The sequence below is a fragment of the Exophiala aquamarina genome (assembly GCF_000709125.1).
Source record: "Exophiala aquamarina CBS 119918 chromosome Unknown aczIA-supercont1.2, whole genome shotgun sequence".
Lineage (NCBI taxonomy): Eukaryota > Fungi > Ascomycota > Eurotiomycetes > Chaetothyriales > Herpotrichiellaceae > Exophiala > Exophiala aquamarina.
The window spans coordinates 1890456-1913117 of record NW_013550586.1 but is presented as its reverse complement, the minus strand read 5'-3'; the positions used below and the strand labels follow the sequence as shown (position 1 = coordinate 1913117).

The window sequence follows — 22662 nt, the reverse complement described above, 5'->3', positions numbered from 1 at the left end:
TGATGATGGAGTCTGTCTTCGGATGGCTGCTTATGTAACTTGTGGAGGCTATTCCTCATTGATGCTGAGATAGAAAACGTTGCGGTTGGTTGGAAATTTAGTGGGAGGGGCACTCACCCCAGTCTTATTGATGCTACAACTAAATGGAATACTGTTCATAGCCTTGGCCTCGTTAAGCAATGCGAAGCACTTCGTCCAGAACTTCGTTTTTGTTCGCACGTGTGAAAACAATGGTTGATACCTTTACATGTCCGTGCTGAATTGAATATCAATTAGCCAGGGTAATTCCACTAAGAGAAAAGATACGCCAGATGTAACGCCGACTCAAGGAAATATGATGTGGTTATGTCGCTGGAAGGCGCCCAATCTCCAAGCACCGGTGCCAAATCGTGCCACAGATGCTCAATGTTGGTGCGCTTTCAGCCCGAGAGTGACGCATCGGAGGACCATTGCTTCAAACAGAAAGGAGTCTTCCGCTTGTGGTCACTGAATCCAGTGCTAGCGGAGCAAAGAAGCATGGACTGAACGAAAGCGGGACTTCTGGAACGAATAGAAAGAACTTTTCAGGTTGCTAGAAAAGACTCTCAGATCAATCGTCCAATGCTCACTGAAGTCTGACCAACAATTTCATGATGTTATCGAGAGCTGGAGGATCCATATTGATGTCCAGGGTGAATCAAAGCATGTCTTGAGTCAAGCCGAGACGGGCTGAGACGGGCTTCTTGAAAGCCCGATCATAATGTTGGGTGGTATCGGTTTCCAAGGTCTCATGAGTTAGGCGAACCAACAGAGTTCAAGTTGCACTACAGATGGGCTGGGAAAGTCGGCGAGATCTTACATTCAGTTGGAGCTAGGAGGACGCACCTGCCTGATGATGAGCAATGTTTAAGCTAGAGGCTAGCCTCAACCTTGCGTCATGGTCATGCGTAGGGCAATACCAAGAAGAGACAGTGGATGGTCTCGTCTGTCGACCGAACGTAAACCTAATGTAACTTGGCACGGTAGCTCGGTTCACGAGATCGTGTCGGCATAGAAAGGATGGAGACGTGGCAGGACTTCTGGCTCGAGCGTGGACTTCTCAACTTTCCCGGGAGGCCATCCCTTCGTGGCACGAATCCAAGATTTGCGTCAGAACAATCCACTTTTCGCTTTAAGGTCTAGAACAGAGGCTCAACCGCTCGTATTACTATCGTTAGCATGCATATGTGAGTGCGTTTGCTTCAGCGGCGGGAGAGGAGATGGCAAACCTAGACCGCGGCAGAAGTTGATACAAGACGAAGTTCAACTGGAACTGAAGTTGAATTAGGCAAGGCTGTGATGACTGAGCCGGGCTTGGCAATGTGCCAAGAGCGCCACAATATTCTGTTTCTGGACTAGCCTCCGGTATGACCAGATAGAGTAATTAACGGCCAAAATTAAGTGGTGGAGAAAATAAATAAACAGTGGGGCAGCAAGTGCGTTTGCTTGTAAGACCAAACTACTGGATGCCTGGTACGTAAATCAGATTAAGGTTCAACATGGTTAGTCACACTTGATACGCAAAGACCAAAGTAAACAGGCGACCCAGGGTACCCAGGAGGGCGAAAACGAGGTCTGCCGAAATGGTGTCCGTAGGCTTTGTATGTACTATCAAGTAGACTGTCAAGTCAGCATTCTGCACAAGGCTATTCTAAGGTTCGGTGGCGAGTCAGAAAGACACCAGTGCTGACAGGCTTCAATTGGTAACGTGGAATGCATTCATGTCAGTGTCACTCTGGTCGGTATGTTCTGAAGCTTCTTTTTTCTGCCATGAAACAAAATAATAGTACTACGATTACAGGTGGCGTTTTCGTTTCTTGAGAACAAGAGGGTAGATACTTGAGCTCTGCACTGTCGGACAATATTTTTGATTGAGACATGTGACTCGTCGGGGTTCCTTGAGCGGCAGAGCGTTCCTGGTATTCCTTGACCAGGTCGAGTTTACTGGTGATATGGCCCTTGCCGACAACATACTAGATATATTAGCTCCATTGGATCCACCGACCACCTGCTAGTATAAGACATGGGTGGTGCCACTTAGGCTGAAGAGCGGCTTGCGGGCATAGGGCGGCGTGAATCTAATCCGAATAGGAGCAACTCGGCCACTTTTTAACTGGACTCGGCGACGACGTAACCGCAGTGCAAGAAACGAACCGATGCTCCGAACAGACATTCTTCGCTTGTCCAACAAATGCGCGTCAGCGAAAGATCTACCACAACGGCGTGCCAACATAGCCACACATCGGTTCACGCAAGGGCAAACGACCAGCTCTGGCCAACCAAAGGGCTGTACACCCCTGCTATGATGTTAGTCAGCCGAGCTACGGGACCCGCCAAAGTGGGAAATCGAATGCATCCCAAAGCCGAATGGACTGGCTCGAGACCCCAAGCAAACTACAACCGAGTCAGCTCTTGGCCCATTGATGAGATAGTGAGATTCAGTGAAGCCGAGTTACAACACTTTGTCTAGTGATTCTTCGCCGGTTCAAAGACAAAGCTATGGTGTATCTTTTTTCTAGGCATAAACAGAATGTGAACTCTCATGAACTTTCGATGACACTGCTGCGATTACCATGATATTGCAGTCGGGCAATCTTCCTGTCACAAAAGAGAAGCCTGGCGGAAATGTTCCTCGCCAACGCCCACCCCAATTGAAAGAACAGGCTCACGAACTCCTTTTCATAAATCAGCTTCATGATCGAGCCAAGCATGGACCAAATCGCCGTACCATAGGCTCGCATGTTCAACGACACATTCATCGCAGGAAGCGTCTCAATTCATGTATCAGGCTGAAGGCAAACTCACGAGATGAGGTTCGCCAAGTAAAAGAAATTGAGGTATTCAGGCATGACTCTGCCGTGTCTGGTATCGTGCCTCGCTACAAATCAGACACTGATTCATGGAAGTTGCAATTGAGAGGAGAATCCCGCCAAGTACGCTTGGCCTCCTACAGGGGGCTCCAGGGCTTCCCGAAAGAATATGGCAAAACACACAATATTGGCACTATTCACTCATCGACACAGCTTGCTAGAGATAAACATGGCCTTCGTATTGACCCTTTCAATTCCTACCCAATAGATTTCCGAGAAAGTATACCTCCGGCAATAGACTACTGTGAGTGGACGCCACCTCACTTCAGGCTGTGCTGACTCATTTCAAAGTCCTCCACTACTACGCTCCATTTCATAAAATTCGCCCAGATATATTTACCCCCGATGGTGGAATGCGCATTGTTCGCAACTACTTTCGCTATTCATTACAGCATCCATTGATGTTTGAGACCATCGTAACTCTGTCCCGAGCACGCCTAGCTACCAGCAGCTACTCTGGTGTCCATGGAGATCCTGATACTCTGTACCATTATGGTCAGAGTCTCAAAAGGCTTCGAGATGTTGTCGGCAAAGGGGACGCTGACAACGAAGATGCCACACTATTTGCAATCCTAGCATTGATTTGCGTAGAGGTATGATTTCTGAGCTGAGATTGTGGGTGACCTTTTTGACACTACTCCTAGTACACTAGAAATGACCTTGTGGCCTTCCAACTCCATCTCGAAGCTCTCAGAAAGATTGTCACAATCAGAGGAGGCGTCGATGCCCTAGGTTGGCCCAGGCTGCTGAAACCAAGCATTGTTAGGTTTGTGGTTGGAGCATCTCATATGCGAATTGCATTGACTCTTTCTAGTATTGAGGAATTCTGGTCCTACTTTTGCAACCAATCATACGTCTTTGAGTCCCGATCTGGAACTCGATCCCCTACTTCACATACACCGTTACATTGCCTGCCGGTTCTGGAGATTCTAATCCCAGGAGAACTGTTTGATTTTTTACCTTCCGGCTTCCGGCTCCTGGCACTACAAAAGAGACTTCGCACAGATGTTGTTGTACTTGTGAGCAGAGTTCGAGATTTCCACCTCCCCATTTTGCATGAGAATCCTTCATTGGGATCTCTTGCAACATGGCACCGCACAGAGTCGGCCTCTCTCGATGATATGAAGGGTCCACGTGTGTCGACAGCCGCAGACATCTGGGTAATTCAGTATTGCCAACAGCTCCTCAGAGAGCCCGGATTGACGACTGTTGAGCGAGCTTGTTGCATTGGTCTTCTTCTTGTTCTCCTCAGTGGCCCTCCAGACGAGAAGCTGCCCAGTATCTCTACCGAGGAAATCCGACAGTATAACCTCGAACTCATGCCCATTTGCCTGGATGAATACGATACCAATGCCTCGAATCTCTTTTCCTGGGCTTGTCTGAGTCTTGTGGCGGCAAGTGTAACGTCGCAACAAGACACACAAATTCCGACGTTGGACTGCGAGCAAGGCAGCTGCTTTCTCCTCCAGAAAGTCGTCGCCTATTTTCGCCAATCCAAAACATTGGCCAAAACCAAGGCAATCATGAGACGGTTTATCTTGACCGATGCATCGGATCAGGTGCTAGAAAAGGCGTGGCAACTGAAGGTCCAGCACCAGCATCGTTTAAAAGATAATATCGATAGTTCTTCAGATTGACGCCAGTCAAAATGAGAATCTTCGAGAGTAATCAATCACCTGGTAATACCTGGAAACCCACATTCAAGGAACACAAGACGGACACGCGGCTCAAATGAAGTAATGGAAAGGCTGCTGCGTTCAAAAGCAATGACCCAGAAACACGACCAATTGGCAATGGTGAATATCAACACGGCTTCCTCATGTATGAGCTTGACGCTTGCTCCCCGGGTTTGCAGCCTTCAGACTAGAAGGAGGGAACTGAATCGTCGTTGACTCTTGTCGAGGGTCCGTGTTCTCAATCGTGATGACATTATCAAAAGGTATCAAACAGTACTTGTAGTCTTCATATATGACTCATGTGGTTTATATTAATCATCAGCCTAGCCTCCTGAGCTTCACAAGCATCAAGGCACGAGAATAGCTCATCCTCAAGCTACTCAGCCGCTCTAATAAGATTGTCACGGTCGTGGACTTCCTCCCTCGACATTTCCGAATTGAAACTCGTCCAAATCATGTAAGGACTATTCTATTGCTTTCCTCTAGCTGCGTCCTACTTCTTGTTGGAAGCAATTTGTGTGCCATCTATGCAACACCATTCTTCGCCAGAAACTCACGCATGAGCTTTGCGATGGTCACAGTGTGTGTTTCAACCGTAAAGTGGCCTGCATCAAGCAGATGAATCTCAGATTGCGGGAGATCTCTCTTGAAAGCTTCCGCACCAGGTGGGATGAAGATCAAGTCGTTCTTGCCCCATACAGCCAACAGAGGAACCTGAGTTTCTCTAAAGTACTCCTGGAACTTAGGGTACAGTGGCAAGTTGCTGGCATAGTCCTTGAACAGATCGAGCTGAATGTCGTTGTTGCCTGGTCGTGACATCAGGGTATAGTCGAGGGTGTATGTCTCTGGCGCAATTGCAGTGGGATCTGGGGAGCCGTATTCATACTGCCATTTGGTCGGGGCAAATTCCAAAAGTGCGGGAATCAGTGCTTCGCGATCTTCCTGAGCTCCTGATGCCCAGTACTTTCGGACCGGATCCCAAAAGGCGCCCAAACCTTCATCATAGGCATTGCCGTTCTGTGAGATGATGGCCTTCACCTGGGATGGGCGTTCTAGAGCCAATCGGAGACCGGTTGGAGCTCCGTAATCGAAGATGTACACCGAGAAGCTGTTGATGGAGAGCGCATCGAGGAAGAGAGAGAGAGTTTTCGCGATGTTGTCGAATGTATAAACATACTGGCGACTATCAGGGACCTCGGTGAAGCCGAACCCCGGGAAGTCTGGCGCGACAACATGGTACTTGTCAGCCAACAGAGGAATCAAGTTCCGATACTGGTGAGACGATGACGGGAAACCGTGCAACAGCAGTATTGTCGGGTTTGTGTCCAGGCCGGCTGTTCGGTAGAAGAGACTCAGTCCGTCAACACTGACATTGAGGTATTTGGTTTCGGTTGCCATTAGTTCTGGGTTTGAATCCGGTTGCGGATGGCGTGGTGGTAGGCTCGCGCAATGGCTCAGTCCTGTGAGGAATAGTGGAAGAACGAGGAGAAGTTGAGATATGGGAGACATGGTGACTGCAAATTATACTTCGACGAGATGCTGCATGGTGCATCGTTGAGGCTTGCTGTAGCCTTTATAGTTGGCTGGTTCACACGCTGACTACGAGCAAGCACCGTATCAGCTTTAGTCCCTTGACACCACGAAGCCTCAGACGGACACCAGAAGTCGTGATGCCAACGCTGTGTTAGTCAGACTCCATTACAAGACCATTGGGACCGGTGCGAGGTACGTACCCAGGCTAAACCCTTTATTGACCCATATAGAACTCTTTCTCATGGGTCAGTTCAGCTCCACCTGGATCCAGGGAGCCTTGCGATGTTTCCACACTTTCTCGCACAATCCATCCCTTGCACGGTTTCGTAATCAAAAATCTTGTCCAGATCCAGAGAAGACTTGTTGCCCAGAGAAGCATTTCGATTTCTCCAAGTCTCTCGTCTCCTGGATTGGGTAAGCACGTTCTTCTCGCATCATTCGCGCCGCGTTAAAGCGGCGGATGCCCAAAAGTAGCGATGCATCTGACTTCGAGATCATGCTGCCATCTTGATGTTAGTCTCAACGTGGCGCGTAAATTCCTGGAGTTGTATTATGCAAAATCACGAGGCAGGAAGGGGCACGCCCTTCACCAAGGTTTCTATTCCATCCGGTGGACCAGGATAGCTATCTTAGCTCCTGGAGCAGCTCCTTCTAACAACTCACTAAGCAACCTACAATTTTCACCTGCCAGGATGACAATTGTTTGAAATCTGTAGGTGTTTCTGGGCATTAACTATTACAAAAAGCTATGAGTAGCTTTTACATTGCTTTGGCATGCTATGCAGCTCGGGCGCACTCGTCATACTTGACTTCCGTTCGGGGCATAGTGGTAGTTTTCTCTTCCCTTCCCCTTCCCTCTCGCCATCATCCCCGATAAAGTCTCACTCAATGCTCTCAGCCTGGTCTTCCTTGGTCCTTGTTCTTCCTCTTCAATGGCATCCCTAAGCCCTGGAAGTGGCATGGTGTCACGGGTATTTTGTCTACTCAGATTCTCTGCAGATCGAGCATTCAATGGGTTATCATCCATATCAACTGGAACAAACCGTCGCCGGTCGTCTTCGGAATGATGGCGAGCGGAGCGAGTACGACGAATCCTCGCTCTGGCGGAACGTGAAGCCCCTTCACCTTTGAGAATTGAATCTGCCACCAGGGCACTGAGGGAAGACGATAGAGGTGCCATTAGAGGCCCAGGGAGAAGGCGGGAAATACTGCCACGTGCAGAGCGCTTGAGAAAGCCTGGCTCAGGATAGGGCGAGTCAAGCGGATCAGGGTTTGGAGGACCAGGGTTGTTTGGCCCTACGGGAGTACTGGGGTTGGCGGGAGATGAGGCGGTTCGGTGAAGAGGCTTGGATGTGCCAGGTGTAAAGAACGGTGTCGCGCCCGATTCTGCCTGAATTCTACCAATTTGTGGAGTACGTGGCGGTGCACCTCCATCTGGTGTGTCGACCGACCACGGTTGCCTGTGCATGTCCTCCCAAGGCTCTGCCGCAGGCGTGACAGCAATCGAAGGGACTGAGGATGATGCAGTAGAAGGTCGGTGAGGAGTATAGACGCCAGTTGCTTCCTCATTGTGCTCAATTCCATTCGGAAGTAAGGTCGAATCTCGCTCGCGTTTCAACGGAGTCTGTTCATTAATGTCCTCCGCCTCCTCGTTGATCAGCTGAATGATCTCATCTTCATTAGCATCTTCAGGATCAATATCGTCGAGACTGCTCCGTTTGCTGGTGATGAGATAAACACCAAAAAATGTCAGGAAACAACCGGTAATGAATTTCATGGCCTGGCGCGTTCCGGTGTGCTCGAAATCTCGATATAAGACAGCTGAACCAATGATTACCGACAATGTGAACAGAACGAATTGTGTTGGAATCACTTGAGTAGAGTCGTAATTCTGCAAGGCTCGATTGAGATATCGGATTTGCATGAGTGCCGAGGCGACCAAGACGACAACCAGGAAGTATAAAATAGGATAAGTGAATGCTTTATACAGAGACGTCGAAAGCAAGGATGCCACACCCTTCGTCGATAGCGCGGTATATCCACCGAAGAGCCCGACCAAGCCAAGATCGACAAGAATAGTTTTGCGACCATAACGCGGACTGGCCCACAATAAACCCGCAATGAGCAAGCAGGTGATGACAACGTAAAGGAGGAACTCCCATCGCTTGATGGTTTTCAACAACTCCCCCGGGCCGAGTTTTTCCTCGCTAGAACTGGCAGAGAGCACGACCGTGACAGCACCGGCAACGGCGACAAGCACCCCGCCAAAATCGCGCTTTCGGAAATGTTCTTTAAGCATTAAAGGAGCAATTAGGCAGTTCGATATCAAGGCGACCACTCCCAAGGGGCTCACAATTGAGGCAGGTGCAAAACCGTATGCCAGAAAATTGCCAGCCTCTCCAATGATCATCAGAATGAGACCCAGCCACCAGTAAGGTGACTTGAGGTACGACTCCCTTCCCTGGTCATCGTCCTCATCCTTCTCGTGAGAACCTTTTGACTTCCGGGGCTCGAATGCCGCTTGCAAGGATGGTTCGAGAGCGGCAACTGAAGGCGTTCTATTCCATGATGCTCCCCCAAGATTGATGCGACTGCGTTCCTCGGCAATATCTTCCTGCAGCGTAGCCCCATATTCAGTTCGAGGTTTTGATTTTGGGGACTGTCCTGATCCACTCCTTCTCCACTCCTTATGCTCGCGATCTATGCGGATATGGGCGTATCTCTGGGTGTTGAGAGCGAAGGATATGAGCAGATTGCCCACAATGGCAGTCACGATGCCAATAAAGGAGGACCATTCTCGAAGTTGAGAACCGCCACCTCCACCAGCGCCATCTCGCATATAAACAGGGTACGGGGTAGAACCGAAGACGGAAGGTGATATGTGCATCGAGGATACACCGCTAGAATGGTGTAGGTAATCGAGCGTTGCGAGCGTTGCCTGCACCCTGCTAGAATTTCTGGAGGGGACAGAAGTCTGAAGCTTTGTTGATATCGTTAAAATGACAATGCTATGATCCTAATATCTGTACAAGAGCAAAGCCCCCGCGCAGCCATCGTGGCACAGTATGGAGGAATGGAGAGGAGAGGAGGATATGTCCACTGACCATCCATCGAGTTTGAGGCACTTGTTGCAACCCTAGAGAGCCGCAGCTTGAAGCCAATTGCGCGGACTGCTTGGCAAAAACGTGCACACCACCTCACGTGACCAGGCTTCCGCCTGTGTTCGGCCTGATGCGGCTTTTGAGAGATGCTCGAGGTTCAGATCTAAAGAGGCATCAGCAATCGCTTTACAGCTTTACATATGCCTGGGTGACGCCCACCCTCCTACGTCAGAATATCAGCTTGAACTAAGTGAGAAGTAAAGGGCGTATTGCGCCTAATTAAACGGAAGTTCGGGGTCGTTGCAGACAATGCCGTTCGATCCTGTCAGCGCGCCCTTACTGTGTGGTGGCTATGCTATCAGAACACTTCTCTGCTTTGGGATATAATTGCGTCTCAGCTCCCAACTGTCTCTTTAAATACGCGAGGTAGGTTGAAAGCGTTCTCCAAGCCTTCCCAGCAGCTACTTGTCGATCATGGCAGCCTCGAGCTCAATTGCTATCGCCTATGTACCCGCAGATTGTGGCTCCGTCATTCAAGGCAAATCCAAAGCCCCCCAAGCCTTCCAAGATGTGGGCATTGTCAGCCGTCTAGAAAGCAGGAATCTTGTCTGTTACAGAGCACCATGCACTGGATTCGCCAGCAACATAAAGAGCCATAAAAGTAGCGCTCCTGGATATTACCCGGACGATAGCCTTTTCGGCAGCAATTTTTGGGCGACTGATTCATTAATACACTCTCCCGACCGCAGAATGATTGTTATCCCGCCATCAAATACGATAGAAGGTGTGATCAAGAGAAGTAAAATAATAGAGAGTTGAGCTGTCTCTTACATCGGTTCTTCTTACACACTGTAGAGGAGCATTTCGACCTCATCGATTTCATTCTTCGGAGGTTCCACGCTATACTAAGTCCTTGGGCTGTCACTTCCAGACATCCATGCAGGCCATGAGACAGATGCCTTGGTAGAGATCATTGAAGCCTTTGAATCGGAATGGGTCACATGAGATTGCAGAGATGGCATAGCAGATTTTAGCGCCTGGCATTTGTTGAAAATCAAACAATCAACTCAGCCCTCGCTGCTTCACAGATAGTGCCTGTTGTCATGGTCTTTCCTGAATCCTGTGACCTGCCAACATGTACCTCAAGCTTATGTGAGGACAGCAGACCAACACGTTTTGATGATTGAGGAATATTCACCTATTGCACGAGCGAAGCCGACAGAGGCATGAGTGAAGAATGGAGCGAACGATCCTCAGGAAAATCCAGCCAGGGCGCCGTGCCCCAACCCCTGGTATTAAACGCCGCTTTTAACATATCATTTCCATGACTGGTTAAAGTGGATGTGGACAGACACCCAGCAGGCCGGCGTATTGATTACCTAAGACATTTCTCCACAGCTTGATAGGCACGTGTTTCCCTCTGAACTCGAACTTCCGTTGTCCTTGAAATCGGATTTGGCTTCGGTCAATGTTTTGTACCACGTTGACAAGCCCAGTACCGTCGGTCAATGACCTGTATGATACGACGTCTTGCATATTTTGATTCATCCACACCGACTATACTTGTCCCTCCTCTCTTTAGCCTGATTCAGCCTTAAATCGACACACCGAAGAGCGCGTTTATCTTCTACTCTCTAGTGCCCATCACAATGGACCGCAGTTTAGATGAGACAATAGCTGAGCGACAAGTCTGTCCTCTCGCCGAACAATGAAACTATTGCCTTTCTAACATCTGAGCAGAGGTTTCCTCGTGGCGCTCGCCGGGGAGGAGCTCCTCAACCGCGCCGGAGAGACTACAACTCCAACAATAACTATCCTCGCGATGGCGTCAGAAAGGTAGTACTGCCACTGCCTGATTGCTCTACTTTCTTTCTCACGTCCTTCGTCTAGGTCCGAACCTCCTCTTCCTCCATTCCTCCATGAGAACCGCATGTCCTGCCAGTCGGATTGATCGCCGCTTCATCTCGAACCTCCTCCGATGTGTTGCTCCGACTTTCGATCCCCAAATTCAGGCCAGGCATGTTTGCCCTTCACATTCAGCTAACCGCGTATTCCTCCAAAACAGTCTACAAGAGATGACCGAACAAACCTCGATAAGTAAGACAGAACCATACCAATGACTAATGCAAATCTAACTTACCAGTGATTGGGTCCATGATCGATTTGAGGATGACCCTGACAGTATGCAACACTCCGGCGGTGCTCGGCGATCATCCATTAACCTTCTTTAGCAACACGTCGAGGCTATGAACGCCCAAGAGAGCGTAGGGATCGCAAAGACGATCGCCGTGAGGACGATTACGAACACGACAGGTCAGTGTTAGCAGTCTCATGTCTATGAATGTCAAAGCTCACAAAGGTTTAGAGACCCGCCTCCAGCTAAGATTCGAGTCGAAAACTTGAATTATGAGTTGACTGAGGATGACATATATGTTCGTTTTGCTACGCAGTTTTACTGTGCATAATGATCCTGACAATCACAGGATCTCTTCACCCGCATTGGCCCTGTTCTAGATGCGAAGCTTCGCTATGATCGAGCTGGACGGTCCGATGGCATTGCGTTTGTTACATACCAACATCTAGCGGACGCGAGAGCTGCGATCCGTGACTACGATGGTGCAAATGCAAAAGGTCAACCAATCCGTCTCACTCTTCTCCCACCGCCGCGCCGCGACAATCCCTTCGACAAGGTTGAGAACCCAAAGAGCTTGTTTGACAGAATTGAAGCCCCTGGGGGACGTGACCGAAGGCGAAGTCATAGTCCAACGGACGAGGTCGAAGATGACCATGGTGCCCGACGAGGACTCCGAAGAGCCCCTGGACCACGAGACAGAAGGAGTGATGTCACAAAGCCTGCACCGGATGGCATTGACCGTTATATTCCCGGGCAACGGGGTGGAAGAAGTTCTAGTCACCGGGGTGGTGGTCGACGTCCTGGCGAGAGACGTGATCGTGTGCGAGACGGTGAGGGCCCGAGATTGGCCAATGGAAGACCTCGAAAGACTGCTGAAGAACTCGATGCGGAAATGGACGATTACTGGGGAACCTCTGGTGCTGCCCAGACTGAGAACGGAAATAGCACGGGTGTTGCTCCTACTACCACAGCACCTGCTAGGGGTGATGACATTGATATGATTGAATGAGGAAGTTCTCTTGGCTTGTCAAATTGCTTAACAGGTTCTGGAAGTTTAAAAAATGCATCAATCATTGTCAACGAAAAGCGGCCACAAGGGAAGCGTGGGGTTTTCCAGAGGGCGGAGACCAACTACAATTTTTCCATTGCGAGACTCTTACTCATCAAATACATCTCTCTATTTCAAACTCTGCTCACACAAAGCATTCAAGTTCTCGAAGAGGATTTGCCACAATCAGCCCTCCTGTCAATGCAATACTATTCATGCCTTTATCTGCTGAAGACACCCGAATTAAGTATTTCCCTCCGCTCACTTCATGCCCCATTTGCATCTCTACCCAACTTTTGACAAAACGAATTGTTCGACTGCATTCAAGCCCTCGTCCGCCCCACTGCCCTTTGTTCCTCGCGGAAACATAATGTAACCGTGAGGGGCCCCTGGAATGATCTTGACTACGGCCTCGCCACCAGCCATCAACCACTTCGTGCTCATGAACATCGTGTCGTCTAGCAGACAATCCTCCGTGCCACAGGTAAACAACGCTGGCGGCAGTTTCCCCCTCAACGACTCTAGGTCCGCGAACAGTGGGCTCACCGAGGGGTGTCGTTTCTCCTCGTCGGTCATTCCGGGGAGGAATACATTGACGTAGTGATCCATCAGATCCCTGTCCAAAACCAGGATTTCCGGCTTCCGGAAATTATACACGAAAGGCGTCCAGATCATGGAGTAGCAACCGAAGTGCAGGAGAAGACCTTTAAAGCGGAATTCCGAATACCGTGATTCTGGGTGTTGTAAAAGGTGCAGCGCAGTCAGGACACCCAAATGTCCACCGGCGGACTCACCACCAGTGAAACCCATGGGCACGCCAAACTTCTCCTGTGCGTGGTCAACCAGCCACTCCGCCGCATCGTAGCAATCATTCGGCCCGGCGGGAAACGGGTGTTCGGGAGCGAGCCGGTAGCCGATGGAAAAAGCTAGCACGCCAGTCTGGTCGACAATGTCCTGCAACGTCGGGTCCTGGGATTTCTCATCCTGCAGCACCCACCCGCCGCCGTGGATGTGGAGAAAGACTGCACGGATTGGCTTTCCATTCTGTGGTCGTAGGATTCGGACGGGGATCGAGCGGCCGGCGTCCCGTGACGGGATGCTCGTTTGTTCTGAAGTTTCCAGGTATGTGGCTTTGGGCAGGGGCGTCTCGCCCGCCGCGCGCATCTCACGGTATCTTTTCGCGCCGACCTTTTGGGATAGGCCCAAAGGGAAGATGTAAACATGCGTGCGACATTTGGGAGCGGGTGTGAAGCCTGGTTGGAGGGGGAAGGGACAGGCATTTGGGATCGCCTTCAGTAATCGGACGTACCTCGTACCACTTTGGGCCCTTGGACATGATATCCATCAAAGATTGATTGAATGCTTTCGTGTCATTTGATATCGCTGCCGGGCCGAACAGGGTCGGATCGAGGCTCAACGCGCTTTCTGCAGACATGATAACTCAAATTTTGAATAGAGTACCAAATATTCACTTGAAAAGCTATAAGGATATGCTTTTTACCCGCGCTGTGTGCTCTGCGGGAAGAAACTATCCCAGTACCTTCGGGAAGCTTGCTGTATGAACGACTCTTATCTCTTGGGGTATCCGTTTATATACAGAGACAACGCAAGTATGGAGGAGGAAATCGTGAACAAATCAATTCACTCAGATGTGACTACCAGTACAATGGTACCGTGGTCTGGGAGAATGGATATCTCCGCATTGCTGCCTCATTTGTAGCTGCTTCTAATTATTGGTTCCATCCAAAGACCTCGGTGTCTTGCAGATCTCCACCATCAACGCGGGTGCTGTGCGGGGGTCGTCGATATTCCTCCACGCACATTGCGACATGCAGACTCGTGGTGGTTACTTGCCTGCGTAGCACCCGTATTTAAGTCATTCTGGTTCGTCAGCCGCGCAAAGGATTGTCAATCTATACTTCAGCACCTGCACCAAACATCGGGTGATCGAAACAACGAGTCTTTCTTGCTGTCGCTCCTCTGATGGAAGTGGCTGGCCAAGTACGAACAGGGAGCATACTCGACAAATATGCCAAGATATTGAAACGGCAATGGAAAAGTCGCAACCACGACATAAGCAGATTAGCGTCAGGCTGCTTCACAAAGGCGGCATGTTGGGAAACGACTTCAAGTTTCCGGGCATCTCTGCCATCGGCTCTACTCACCGTCCTATATCCACGTGAAAGGTGGGAACTGGGAAATCTCTGGTCTTCGAACTTTACATGCTGTAGAATCTCTCCCGACTTCTAGTGTATCGCGTTTTCTCGGAAGGCTAGCTTCTGCCGCCTGGACTTCGAACGCCACATGACGGGCTGGTTTACCTGACCCAGCATACGTCTCGGGCATACCTAGGAGCGTTGATTTCATCGTTTCGATGGACGAGGATGAGCTGAGAGACTTTCTCCCTACCTCGTTTGGAGGTTCGGGAGGTCCGTTTGATCCAGAAGAACAGATAGAAACAGCCAGGCGGGTAGTGCCTGGCGCTGGAAAATTGTCCAAACCAGCCAAATCAACAAGTTCAAGAAACAACAGCAGTTCCGATGACGACTCAGAAGACGACGGTGATTCAGAGGACGAAGACGACCATCCCGTAAGTCACGAGATTGTCTTCAAGACTCATAATCGTCCAATCACCACAATAACGGTTGATCCAGCTGGATCACGAATGATAACCGGCTCGATGGACTGTACCATCAAACTACACGATTTTGCTACCATGACGCCGAACACACTACGGGCTTTCAAATCTGTCGATCCTTCGGCGACGAAACCAGCGACGAGTTCTGAAACCCATCCCGTGCATGTTGCGAAATTCAATCCAAATTCGCCGAGCCAGGTGCTCGTCGTTTTAGCCACACCGCAAGCCAGGATATTGTCTCGGGATGGCGAAACCCAGGTTGAGTTTGTTAAAGGAGACATGTACTTGCGAGACATGAACATGACCAAGGGCCATATCAGCGAGATAACAAACGGCACGTGGCATCCGACGAATTACGACCTGTGCGTCACAGCCGGAACAGACAGCACATTACGGATCTGGGACGTCAACATGCGAATAAAGCAGAAGGATGTGATTGTACACAAGTCCAAACTAGCAGGCTCTGCTGGACGTAGTCGAATGACAGCAGTAACATGGGGGAGTCAGGTCGAAGGAGGAAGCAGTCTTCTTGTAGCAGCTGCCCTTGACGGCTCCATATTGATGTGGGGAGGAGAAGGACCATACACGAGACCAAGTGGCGAGATCAACAACGCCCATACACCGAACACCTGGACCAGTGGCATCGACATCAGCTCCGATGGTAGGCTTGTCGTGACCAGGGGCGGCGACGACACGGTCAAGCTCTGGGACACGCGGAAATTCAAACAACCCGTCAACACCACCACTCACACCTCGACATCAAGCCAATATCCCACCTCAAACATCCAATTCGCGCCCAACTCCTCCTCCATCATCACCGGCTCCGAGTCTGGAGACCTCTACATCCTCAACCCAGCGACCCTTAAACCCGAACTCGTTACCCCAATCACGCCCGGCTCCGCGCTCATCACAGTCCTCTGGCACGACAAACTCAACCAGATCCTGACGGGCGGCGCCAACGCCGAAACACATGTCCTCTTCAACCCCAAAAGCTCCACCAAAAAGGGCGCGCTCATGGTAATGTCGAAACAACCCAAACGACGCCACGTCGACGACGACCCGAGTCTAACAACCGACATGTCGCAAGGCGTGTCAGGTGACGCGATTATGAACCCAGGGACAAGCAGCGAGGCGATCTCAGGCCGCAGCACATTTTCCTCACGCCACCCGACCATCGGGCTGACCGCGTCCGGCAAATCACGCGACCCTCGCCGGCCGCACGTCCCTGCGACAACGCCGTTCTCGAAGAACCAGCCCGACCAGAAACATATCAAGGAGCGCATCCCGCTCAGCTCCATGCGCGAAGAGGATCCGCGCGAAGCGTTGCTCAAGTACGCTGACAAAGCGACGAATGATCCATTGTTTACGAATGCCTGGAAGACGACCCAGCCAAAGACGATTTATGCGGACTTGAGTGATGACGAAGATGAGAGCGTGAAGCCGAAGAAGAAGGTTAAATTTTGAAGAGATCTCAGATGGAAGAGGAAATAGACTACAATAAGAAACAGGAGAAGGAGGATGGATTCAGAGACTCGCTCTCTCTTGCACTTCTCATGACTCTTAACCAATGTGATATCAATCAACAACTCACATTAATAGCCATTCCTAATATTACTGTTTCGCTGTTTCTCTGATCCTAAGTTCGCCCCTCCATAAATCACTCGAGATTTGACCTGATGTCCATAACATGTGAAGATTCGCTAACATATATATAGCTGGCTAATCGAAGAGGAACAAGAACATATATCCGACCCGCTTGCAAAATCATTCGCAGTTCGTACCAAATCAAAGAAGTTTGCATCACCGTGTTTATGGACGTCTCACGGGTTTCGAACATCGTCATCGCAGCGCCATCGCTCCTGTCTCTGGAACGATGTAAAGAACATCTGTCGTCACTGCGTGTTGTACAAAGCCTGACCAATTCAGGACATGTTTACTGCTGTAGTATCGAATCTAGAGGCGATAGTTTAAACCTCCTTTTCCGGATGTCCCATGATTGCCTCTTTAACACCTTTTTTCGTCGGGCGGACTACACGCTTCATGCCGATCCAGGGCGTGTTGATCGGCGACTCGCCGGTGTAAATGAGCAAGTCGTACATGAATCCACCAAACGCACATCCGATAAACGGTGCTATCATTGGAACCTAGCAAGAATTCAGTATTAGTGTATAAGATTCAGTGACAGGCAAGGCCTAGGCCCCCAGTCTTTCCACTTCCTAGTTCTGGAGAGGACGCAGGGAACGAAAGATGAAGGGATATCATACCCAAAAATAGTAATCTCCAGCACTCCAGACTTCACTACCATATCCGACAAAATATGTGAAGAGACGAGGCCCGAAGTCTCGCGCAAGATTGATTGCATATCTGTGTCGGTTAGATCGCGCATGGTATCTATCGGGAATGGCGCGGAACATACCCAGTTTCCCAGCCAAAACAAGCGCCGATGCCAAAGATGAGGAAGAATAGGCATAAAGGCACCAGGTTGCCAGCACCAAGATTATTATCATCCTTCAGTGCAAAGATGACAAAGACAAGGATGAAACTGGCGATGATCTCGGAGAAAACCTGCCCAGTTTTGGTGAGAAAAGGTTGCGGGTAGGTGTTGAAGACACCGGCTGTAGCCGTCTCAGAATACCCGGGCACAGTTCGAACTCCAGTACCACCTTCAAACTGGTCGATCGCGGATTTGTAGTTTCCATATACAACGGCAGCGCCACAAAAGCAACCTAGTACCTGGGCAGAAGCGTAAACGGGGAATTTCCACCAGGGAAACTTTCGATAGAGGCAGTTGACGAAGGTGATTGCTGGGTTGAGATGACCTCCGGCACAGCCGGCCACGTAAACTCCGAACATGACGCCGAGACCCCATCTGTGCGAGGGAAATTTATCAGAATGCGGAAGCGAATATAACTTGGACCATAGGAATACTGGAGTGGCCGCCCATGTCCTGACAGCAGACTTACCCCCAGGATATACTTTGATAGTTGCCCTTGTCCTGACTCGCCTGTGGCAGGTTTGGATTTGCGCTCAACATGACCTGTGCAACGCTACCATCGCCAAAGAGAATCATAATAAACGTGCCCATGAACTCGGCGAACGGATCCCTGAGTATATGCCGAACTCGACTCCACCACAAGCTCTTATGATGTTGATAATCCTCCTCGGCTTCATCGTACTTCAGCGCATTATCGATGGGCGGACCATGTTCTGCATGAAAAGGGTACCCGTTCGCAGAGCCCCTGTCCTTGTGCAAGTGTTTATCATGCTCACGGTGTGCGAAAGTGGCTTCTTCGCTAGCTGGTCGTGACGAGGACGATGAGTCCTGAGCGCGGACTATAGGGGCAAGTGAGGGGAGATGCTTTTGCTTATCAAAATTCTCCATAATTGCATATAAAACGTATAGGCAAGTATGTCCCGCGGGTACAGTGGTTAGATGGAGTGCGGGAGTAGTGAGAATACGATAAAGCAAGGAGGTAGCTTGTCGATGGAGGCCGAATCCTCCGGTTATGTATCAGCACATTTCATATCGACAATCACCTCAAGGCTCCGATCTTATGCTTGTCATGGGACAGAGAAAGCGTTGGCGTAATATGCCGTGGTGGAAATAGCGGCAACGGCGCTCCACTGTCTCGTGCAATAGAGTTTTGACCACACCACCCATGACATTTCAACCTATAAGTTCGATCCGTTTACACGAAACGTCCGACATGCATATAATGGGCTCACTTCTGAGGCGCGGGGAATGCGACACAGGAGAAAGTTAATCATTCCTAGTTGGCGCTACCTCGTATCGTGATGGGAAAGTATTACTTGGACAACCACCTGGATGGGAAAGAAGAGATGAGGATCCGTTCTGGTGGTGAATCGACGTCAGTGGCACTCACATCCGTGTAAAAGTGGAGAGCGCTAGAGGTGCCGGAAGGGCGCAAGCCCGGCGAGCCCACGAAGGCTTGATCACTAATTGGACACACTCAACGTCATATCTCGACCCAAGCATAAGCGGCCAGGCATGAATCCTTTGCCTTGGGAGATCGTCAAGATTCTGTAGGGAAAACCCGAGAGAGAACGTTTGTAGGAGGGGTTATCACATCCGTCTAACGTTACAGCCAATATAGCACCGAAGATGGAGAATGGATTGATCAACGACTGATCCATCCACCGCTGGACAACCTCTTGTCAGTTTTGGTGTTGAACGAAGTCTAAAAAACTCGCTCCACGTCGGTGAATGTTTTTGTCCGTGTTGCCAGTGGACAGTCTATCCGTCGAGCATTCAACTCGGAGGTAAAGAGCGCGCCTGAATGTTGATGATCCTTTTGAAAAGCAGAATGCTAGAATCCAGGGTGAATGATCCGGCCAAGAACAGACCAAAGTCTGTTTCCACTTAGCCGAGGTGAGCGTTGATCTCTGGGTGGCATTTTCGAACCTGGCAACACTTTCTGACGTAGCCTGCGTGGCGGGCCTTGTCGTAGACGACGGGTATCGAGCATAGGAGAAGGGTTGACCTACAAAAGCACCTTATGCTGAGGCTCTGGTGGGACCCCTGGGAATCACGTGAGATTCGGCTAGGTCAAGTACAAGGCTCAGCACAAATGACGTCACCCGATCATGCTGGAATTTGATGCCCTTTAGTTTCGAACCTGATTGAAGTTTGTATGGAAGCGCTGTTGAAGCTGCGATGGCCCTTGAAGTTTTTCAATTCAGAGCCCCAGATTATACACGAGAAAACAGACTTCCAATTCCACCCAGATGTAGCGTTTCACATACTGACGGTCTGATGGAACTCCCTGGTCCCCACTTCCTCTGCAATGAGGGGTAAGTCTCGTTGTTTGCTGGAGTCTGCTTATGTCGAGTTCGGGGATCAGGAGAATTCAAAATCATGACACACACCTCGGGAATAGAAGATTGTTGCTGTTTCCGTTTCAGCGTCGATGCATCACTCATTTCTTCCTTCTCTGCACGTTGACCTCCTATATTGAATTGCGACTGTAATTCTGAGACGTGCCTGAGTTATCCACGACAACCAGGTGGGATTTCAGAAGAGAAAGCTCTCCACGATGTCCACTGCAGCTATGGCAGCTGCAAATACGCTGCGAGCCAAGCAAAAGCCTCTCAAGGACAAGTATCGAACGGAGCCTTCTGCAGCCCTGGTGACGCTATCCACGTCTGGAAGTCTTGATCCTACCTCAACAAACTTGACATGTTCACTATCCACTGGTGCAGCCGCTCGGAAGGTTGCTGGGCTGCATCGGGCCGCCGGTGGTGAGGGATTCGACGCTTCAGGTGAACTCTGCTCGGGAGACATGCTCCTTGAGTCGCTTGTGGCTTGTTTCGGAGTGACAGTGCGTGCGGTGGCCACGAGTCTTGGAATACCTTTGAAGGGCGGGACAATCATTTCCGAAGGAGACCTCGACTTTCGAGGGACGATGGGTGTCAAGGATCCTGAAGGCAACGCAGTGCCTGTAGGCTTCAAGAAGATCAGGCTCATCGTCCGATTGGACGTCGACGAAGAAGATAGATCCAAAGTCGAGAAACTCGTTGAATTGAGTGAGCGGTATTGTGTCGTTCTCCAGACACTCAAGGGAGTTGAAGTAGAGACGAAACTGGGACATATGGGTCACACCAGACCTGATGCTACGGGTGAGACCAACAAGCACCTGGATGGAGGAGCTGCAAATGGCCAGGACGTCCCTGCAAATGAAGATGTCCTTAGAGTCAATTGAGGTCGACGGGACATCAGATGGGCAGTGGGCAGTGGGCAATGGGCAATGCGTCAGCAGGTCATGACAAAAGGAGGAGCGACCGTCAAGTGTCAAAGGGGCAAGAACCACTGTTCAGTCACGTGTCTGCCGAACCTCCCAATGTGGAATTTGGCATACTGGTTCTCATTCGCTTCAATTCATGGACTCCTTGACTTTGTCAACACCAGCTGCGATGCTCTCTCTACCAGACCACTAACCTAGTCATGTTTCTACTCATTCTAGCAGTTGCTCGCACTTAATATGGTGCCCATCTCTCTTGCTTCTTCTTCGCTCCCACTTCGCCCCGTCTCGCCGCTCGAGCAGCCCTTCCGGAGGCTCTCTCAGCGGCCATCCTCTCCTTACGCTGTCTCTTTGCCACCCGTTCCATGATGGACTTTCGAGGCTTCCAATTACTGCGATCGACTGGCTCGTCTTGCAGGTCTGCATCCATGGCTTCCAGCATCTAGATATCAATCGGGTTAGCATTGCACAGATCAATGGACACTGCGTCAGGGGACGTACCTCAGCAGTCGTCATGTTTTCACTTCGCTGTTTCTTGCTTTTAGTTCGGAACTCATAAGAAGACGCACTGCTGAGGGTTGATGAACTGTCGGAACCGTATTCATTGCCCTGATCCAGCCGAGTATCTTCATCCTTGAATTCGTGCTTGTCTCCGATCCTGTTTTCTTCTCCTTCATCGCCAGAGAATATAGCGGCATATTGCTTCAGTTCCTTTTCGAAATCAGAGTTCAGGCTGAGACGGGACTCCAAAGACCGACTCTCTGGTTTTTCACAATCACTTTCAGAGCTGTCGCTGGCATTCTTTTTACGGTGACCAGATGACGCCTCAGACACAGACTCGGAATTGTTGAGGGTTGCTGACATTCTCGGTGACTTGGGACTGACGTTTTTGTCTGTCCCACTTTATCAGTATTTGGATGATATGTGAGTTTAGAGGGCTCACGTTTGTTCAGCTCTCCTCTCAAATCTGACGAGCAGTAGTAACTCTCTTCCGCCAGAGGTTGATTCACACAAATTGAATTACACTTTTGCTGACTGTTTTGAGAAAGACCGTTTGGATGTGTTGAGAAATTTGCCAATCCAGGCTATCGGGTGATTCTTGCTGCTAAAATATGCACATCTGAAGGCAATTTTGCCCGTTGAAGGTGATTGTGAAGAATGTGCTTTGTGTTGATCGGTCTCTTAATTGTCTTTGAGAATGTATCGGTGCTAGTTTCACCTTGGTTGGTGGAGCAGATAAATTGGGCTTGGGTCAGCGTCAAGACCTGAATGAGCGCTGTGGAGTGACCGCCTCAATGCCCTGCCATTGTGTGGAGCGTTGAGAACCAAACCACGATGTTCCTCAGAGCGCTAGCGCCAGGAAGTACAGAAGTTGCAATGGTATGTGAATGTTGGAACCAACAGGTGCGGCATATCGCTGAGCGGAAATGGAATTCTAGCGATAACATACATCGCTGCCCTCACCGACGAATATTCAGCAGATGGAAAGTAGGGTTGACTGAGCCTCATTGTTACTCTGCAATCATGCCAGAGTGTATCCAGCACTTCTCATCCCTTGTCCGACAGAATGGTCATGACCTGGCCTGATGAAAGAAGGGTGAAGATAATAACAACACAAAGAATTGGGCGGCCGTTCTTCAATCGGTCTTATTGATCGACAATGACAGGTTTGGCGAGGCTGAAGCATGCCGCATGCGGCCAACTCACCCCAATTCGGTCAACTTTCATGAGTAATTGTTTGGAAGACATGAAACAGTGGTCATTTTCTTTGTTTCGGATTCTGTTTTCCCCTGCTAAGCGGGTTCTATCTCGGCGCATGCACCAGGGTGCCTCTAGTTTCGGCTTTCGAGTTCCTCCCTGCTTCATGACCTCGCGTCAGGCCATC

The 22662-nt window shown here is 50.0% G+C and overlaps 8 protein-coding genes across 8 annotated transcripts; 4 read left to right on the top strand and 4 right to left on the bottom strand.

Moving 5' to 3' along the window:
• Window positions 1-2591: 2591 nt before the first annotated feature.
• A1O9_02511 (uncharacterized protein) lies at window positions 2592-4525 on the top strand (the record flags this gene model as incomplete). Its single annotated transcript, XM_013408083.1, has 4 exons — window positions 2592-3132; window positions 3180-3481; window positions 3533-3654; window positions 3703-4525. 4 exons carry the CDS (start codon window positions 2592-2594, stop codon window positions 4523-4525), a joined length of 1788 nt encoding a protein of 595 aa, XP_013263537.1.
• A 564-nt stretch (window positions 4526-5089) lies between these two features.
• On the bottom strand, window positions 5090-6073 carry A1O9_02510 (haloalkane dehalogenase; the record flags this gene model as incomplete). The annotated part of the gene is made up of 1 exon (XM_013408082.1): window positions 5090-6073. The coding sequence occupies one exon, from the start codon at window positions 6071-6073 to the stop codon at window positions 5090-5092; it is 984 nt and encodes a 327-aa protein (XP_013263536.1).
• Window positions 6074-6896: 823 nt separating this feature from the next.
• A1O9_02509 (uncharacterized protein) lies at window positions 6897-8984 on the bottom strand (the record flags this gene model as incomplete). The annotated part of the gene is made up of 1 exon (XM_013408081.1): window positions 6897-8984. One exon carries the CDS (start codon window positions 8982-8984, stop codon window positions 6897-6899), a length of 2088 nt encoding a protein of 695 aa, XP_013263535.1.
• A 2289-nt stretch (window positions 8985-11273) lies between these two features.
• On the top strand, window positions 11274-12341 carry A1O9_02508 (uncharacterized protein; the record flags this gene model as incomplete). Its single annotated transcript, XM_013408080.1, has 4 exons — window positions 11274-11295; window positions 11430-11511; window positions 11564-11630; window positions 11682-12341. 4 exons carry the CDS (start codon window positions 11274-11276, stop codon window positions 12339-12341), a joined length of 831 nt encoding a protein of 276 aa, XP_013263534.1.
• A 324-nt stretch (window positions 12342-12665) lies between these two features.
• On the bottom strand, window positions 12666-13815 carry A1O9_02507 (uncharacterized protein; the record flags this gene model as incomplete). The annotated part of the gene is made up of 2 exons (XM_013408079.1): window positions 12666-13568; window positions 13690-13815. 2 exons carry the CDS (start codon window positions 13813-13815, stop codon window positions 12666-12668), a joined length of 1029 nt encoding a protein of 342 aa, XP_013263533.1.
• Window positions 13816-14754: 939 nt separating this feature from the next.
• On the top strand, window positions 14755-16482 carry A1O9_02506 (uncharacterized protein; the record flags this gene model as incomplete). Its single annotated transcript, XM_013408078.1, has 1 exon — window positions 14755-16482. The coding sequence occupies one exon, from the start codon at window positions 14755-14757 to the stop codon at window positions 16480-16482; it is 1728 nt and encodes a 575-aa protein (XP_013263532.1).
• Window positions 16483-16985: 503 nt separating this feature from the next.
• On the bottom strand, window positions 16986-18400 carry A1O9_02505 (aquaglyceroporin like protein, other eukaryote; the record flags this gene model as incomplete). Its single annotated transcript, XM_013408077.1, has 4 exons — window positions 16986-17162; window positions 17283-17382; window positions 17435-17887; window positions 17982-18400. The coding sequence occupies 4 exons, from the start codon at window positions 18398-18400 to the stop codon at window positions 16986-16988; spliced, it is 1149 nt and encodes a 382-aa protein (XP_013263531.1).
• Window positions 18401-20072: 1672 nt separating this feature from the next.
• Window positions 20073-20738, top strand: A1O9_02504 (uncharacterized protein; the record flags this gene model as incomplete). Its single annotated transcript, XM_013408076.1, has 1 exon — window positions 20073-20738. One exon carries the CDS (start codon window positions 20073-20075, stop codon window positions 20736-20738), a length of 666 nt encoding a protein of 221 aa, XP_013263530.1.
• Between the last annotated feature and the right edge of the window lie 1924 nt (window positions 20739-22662).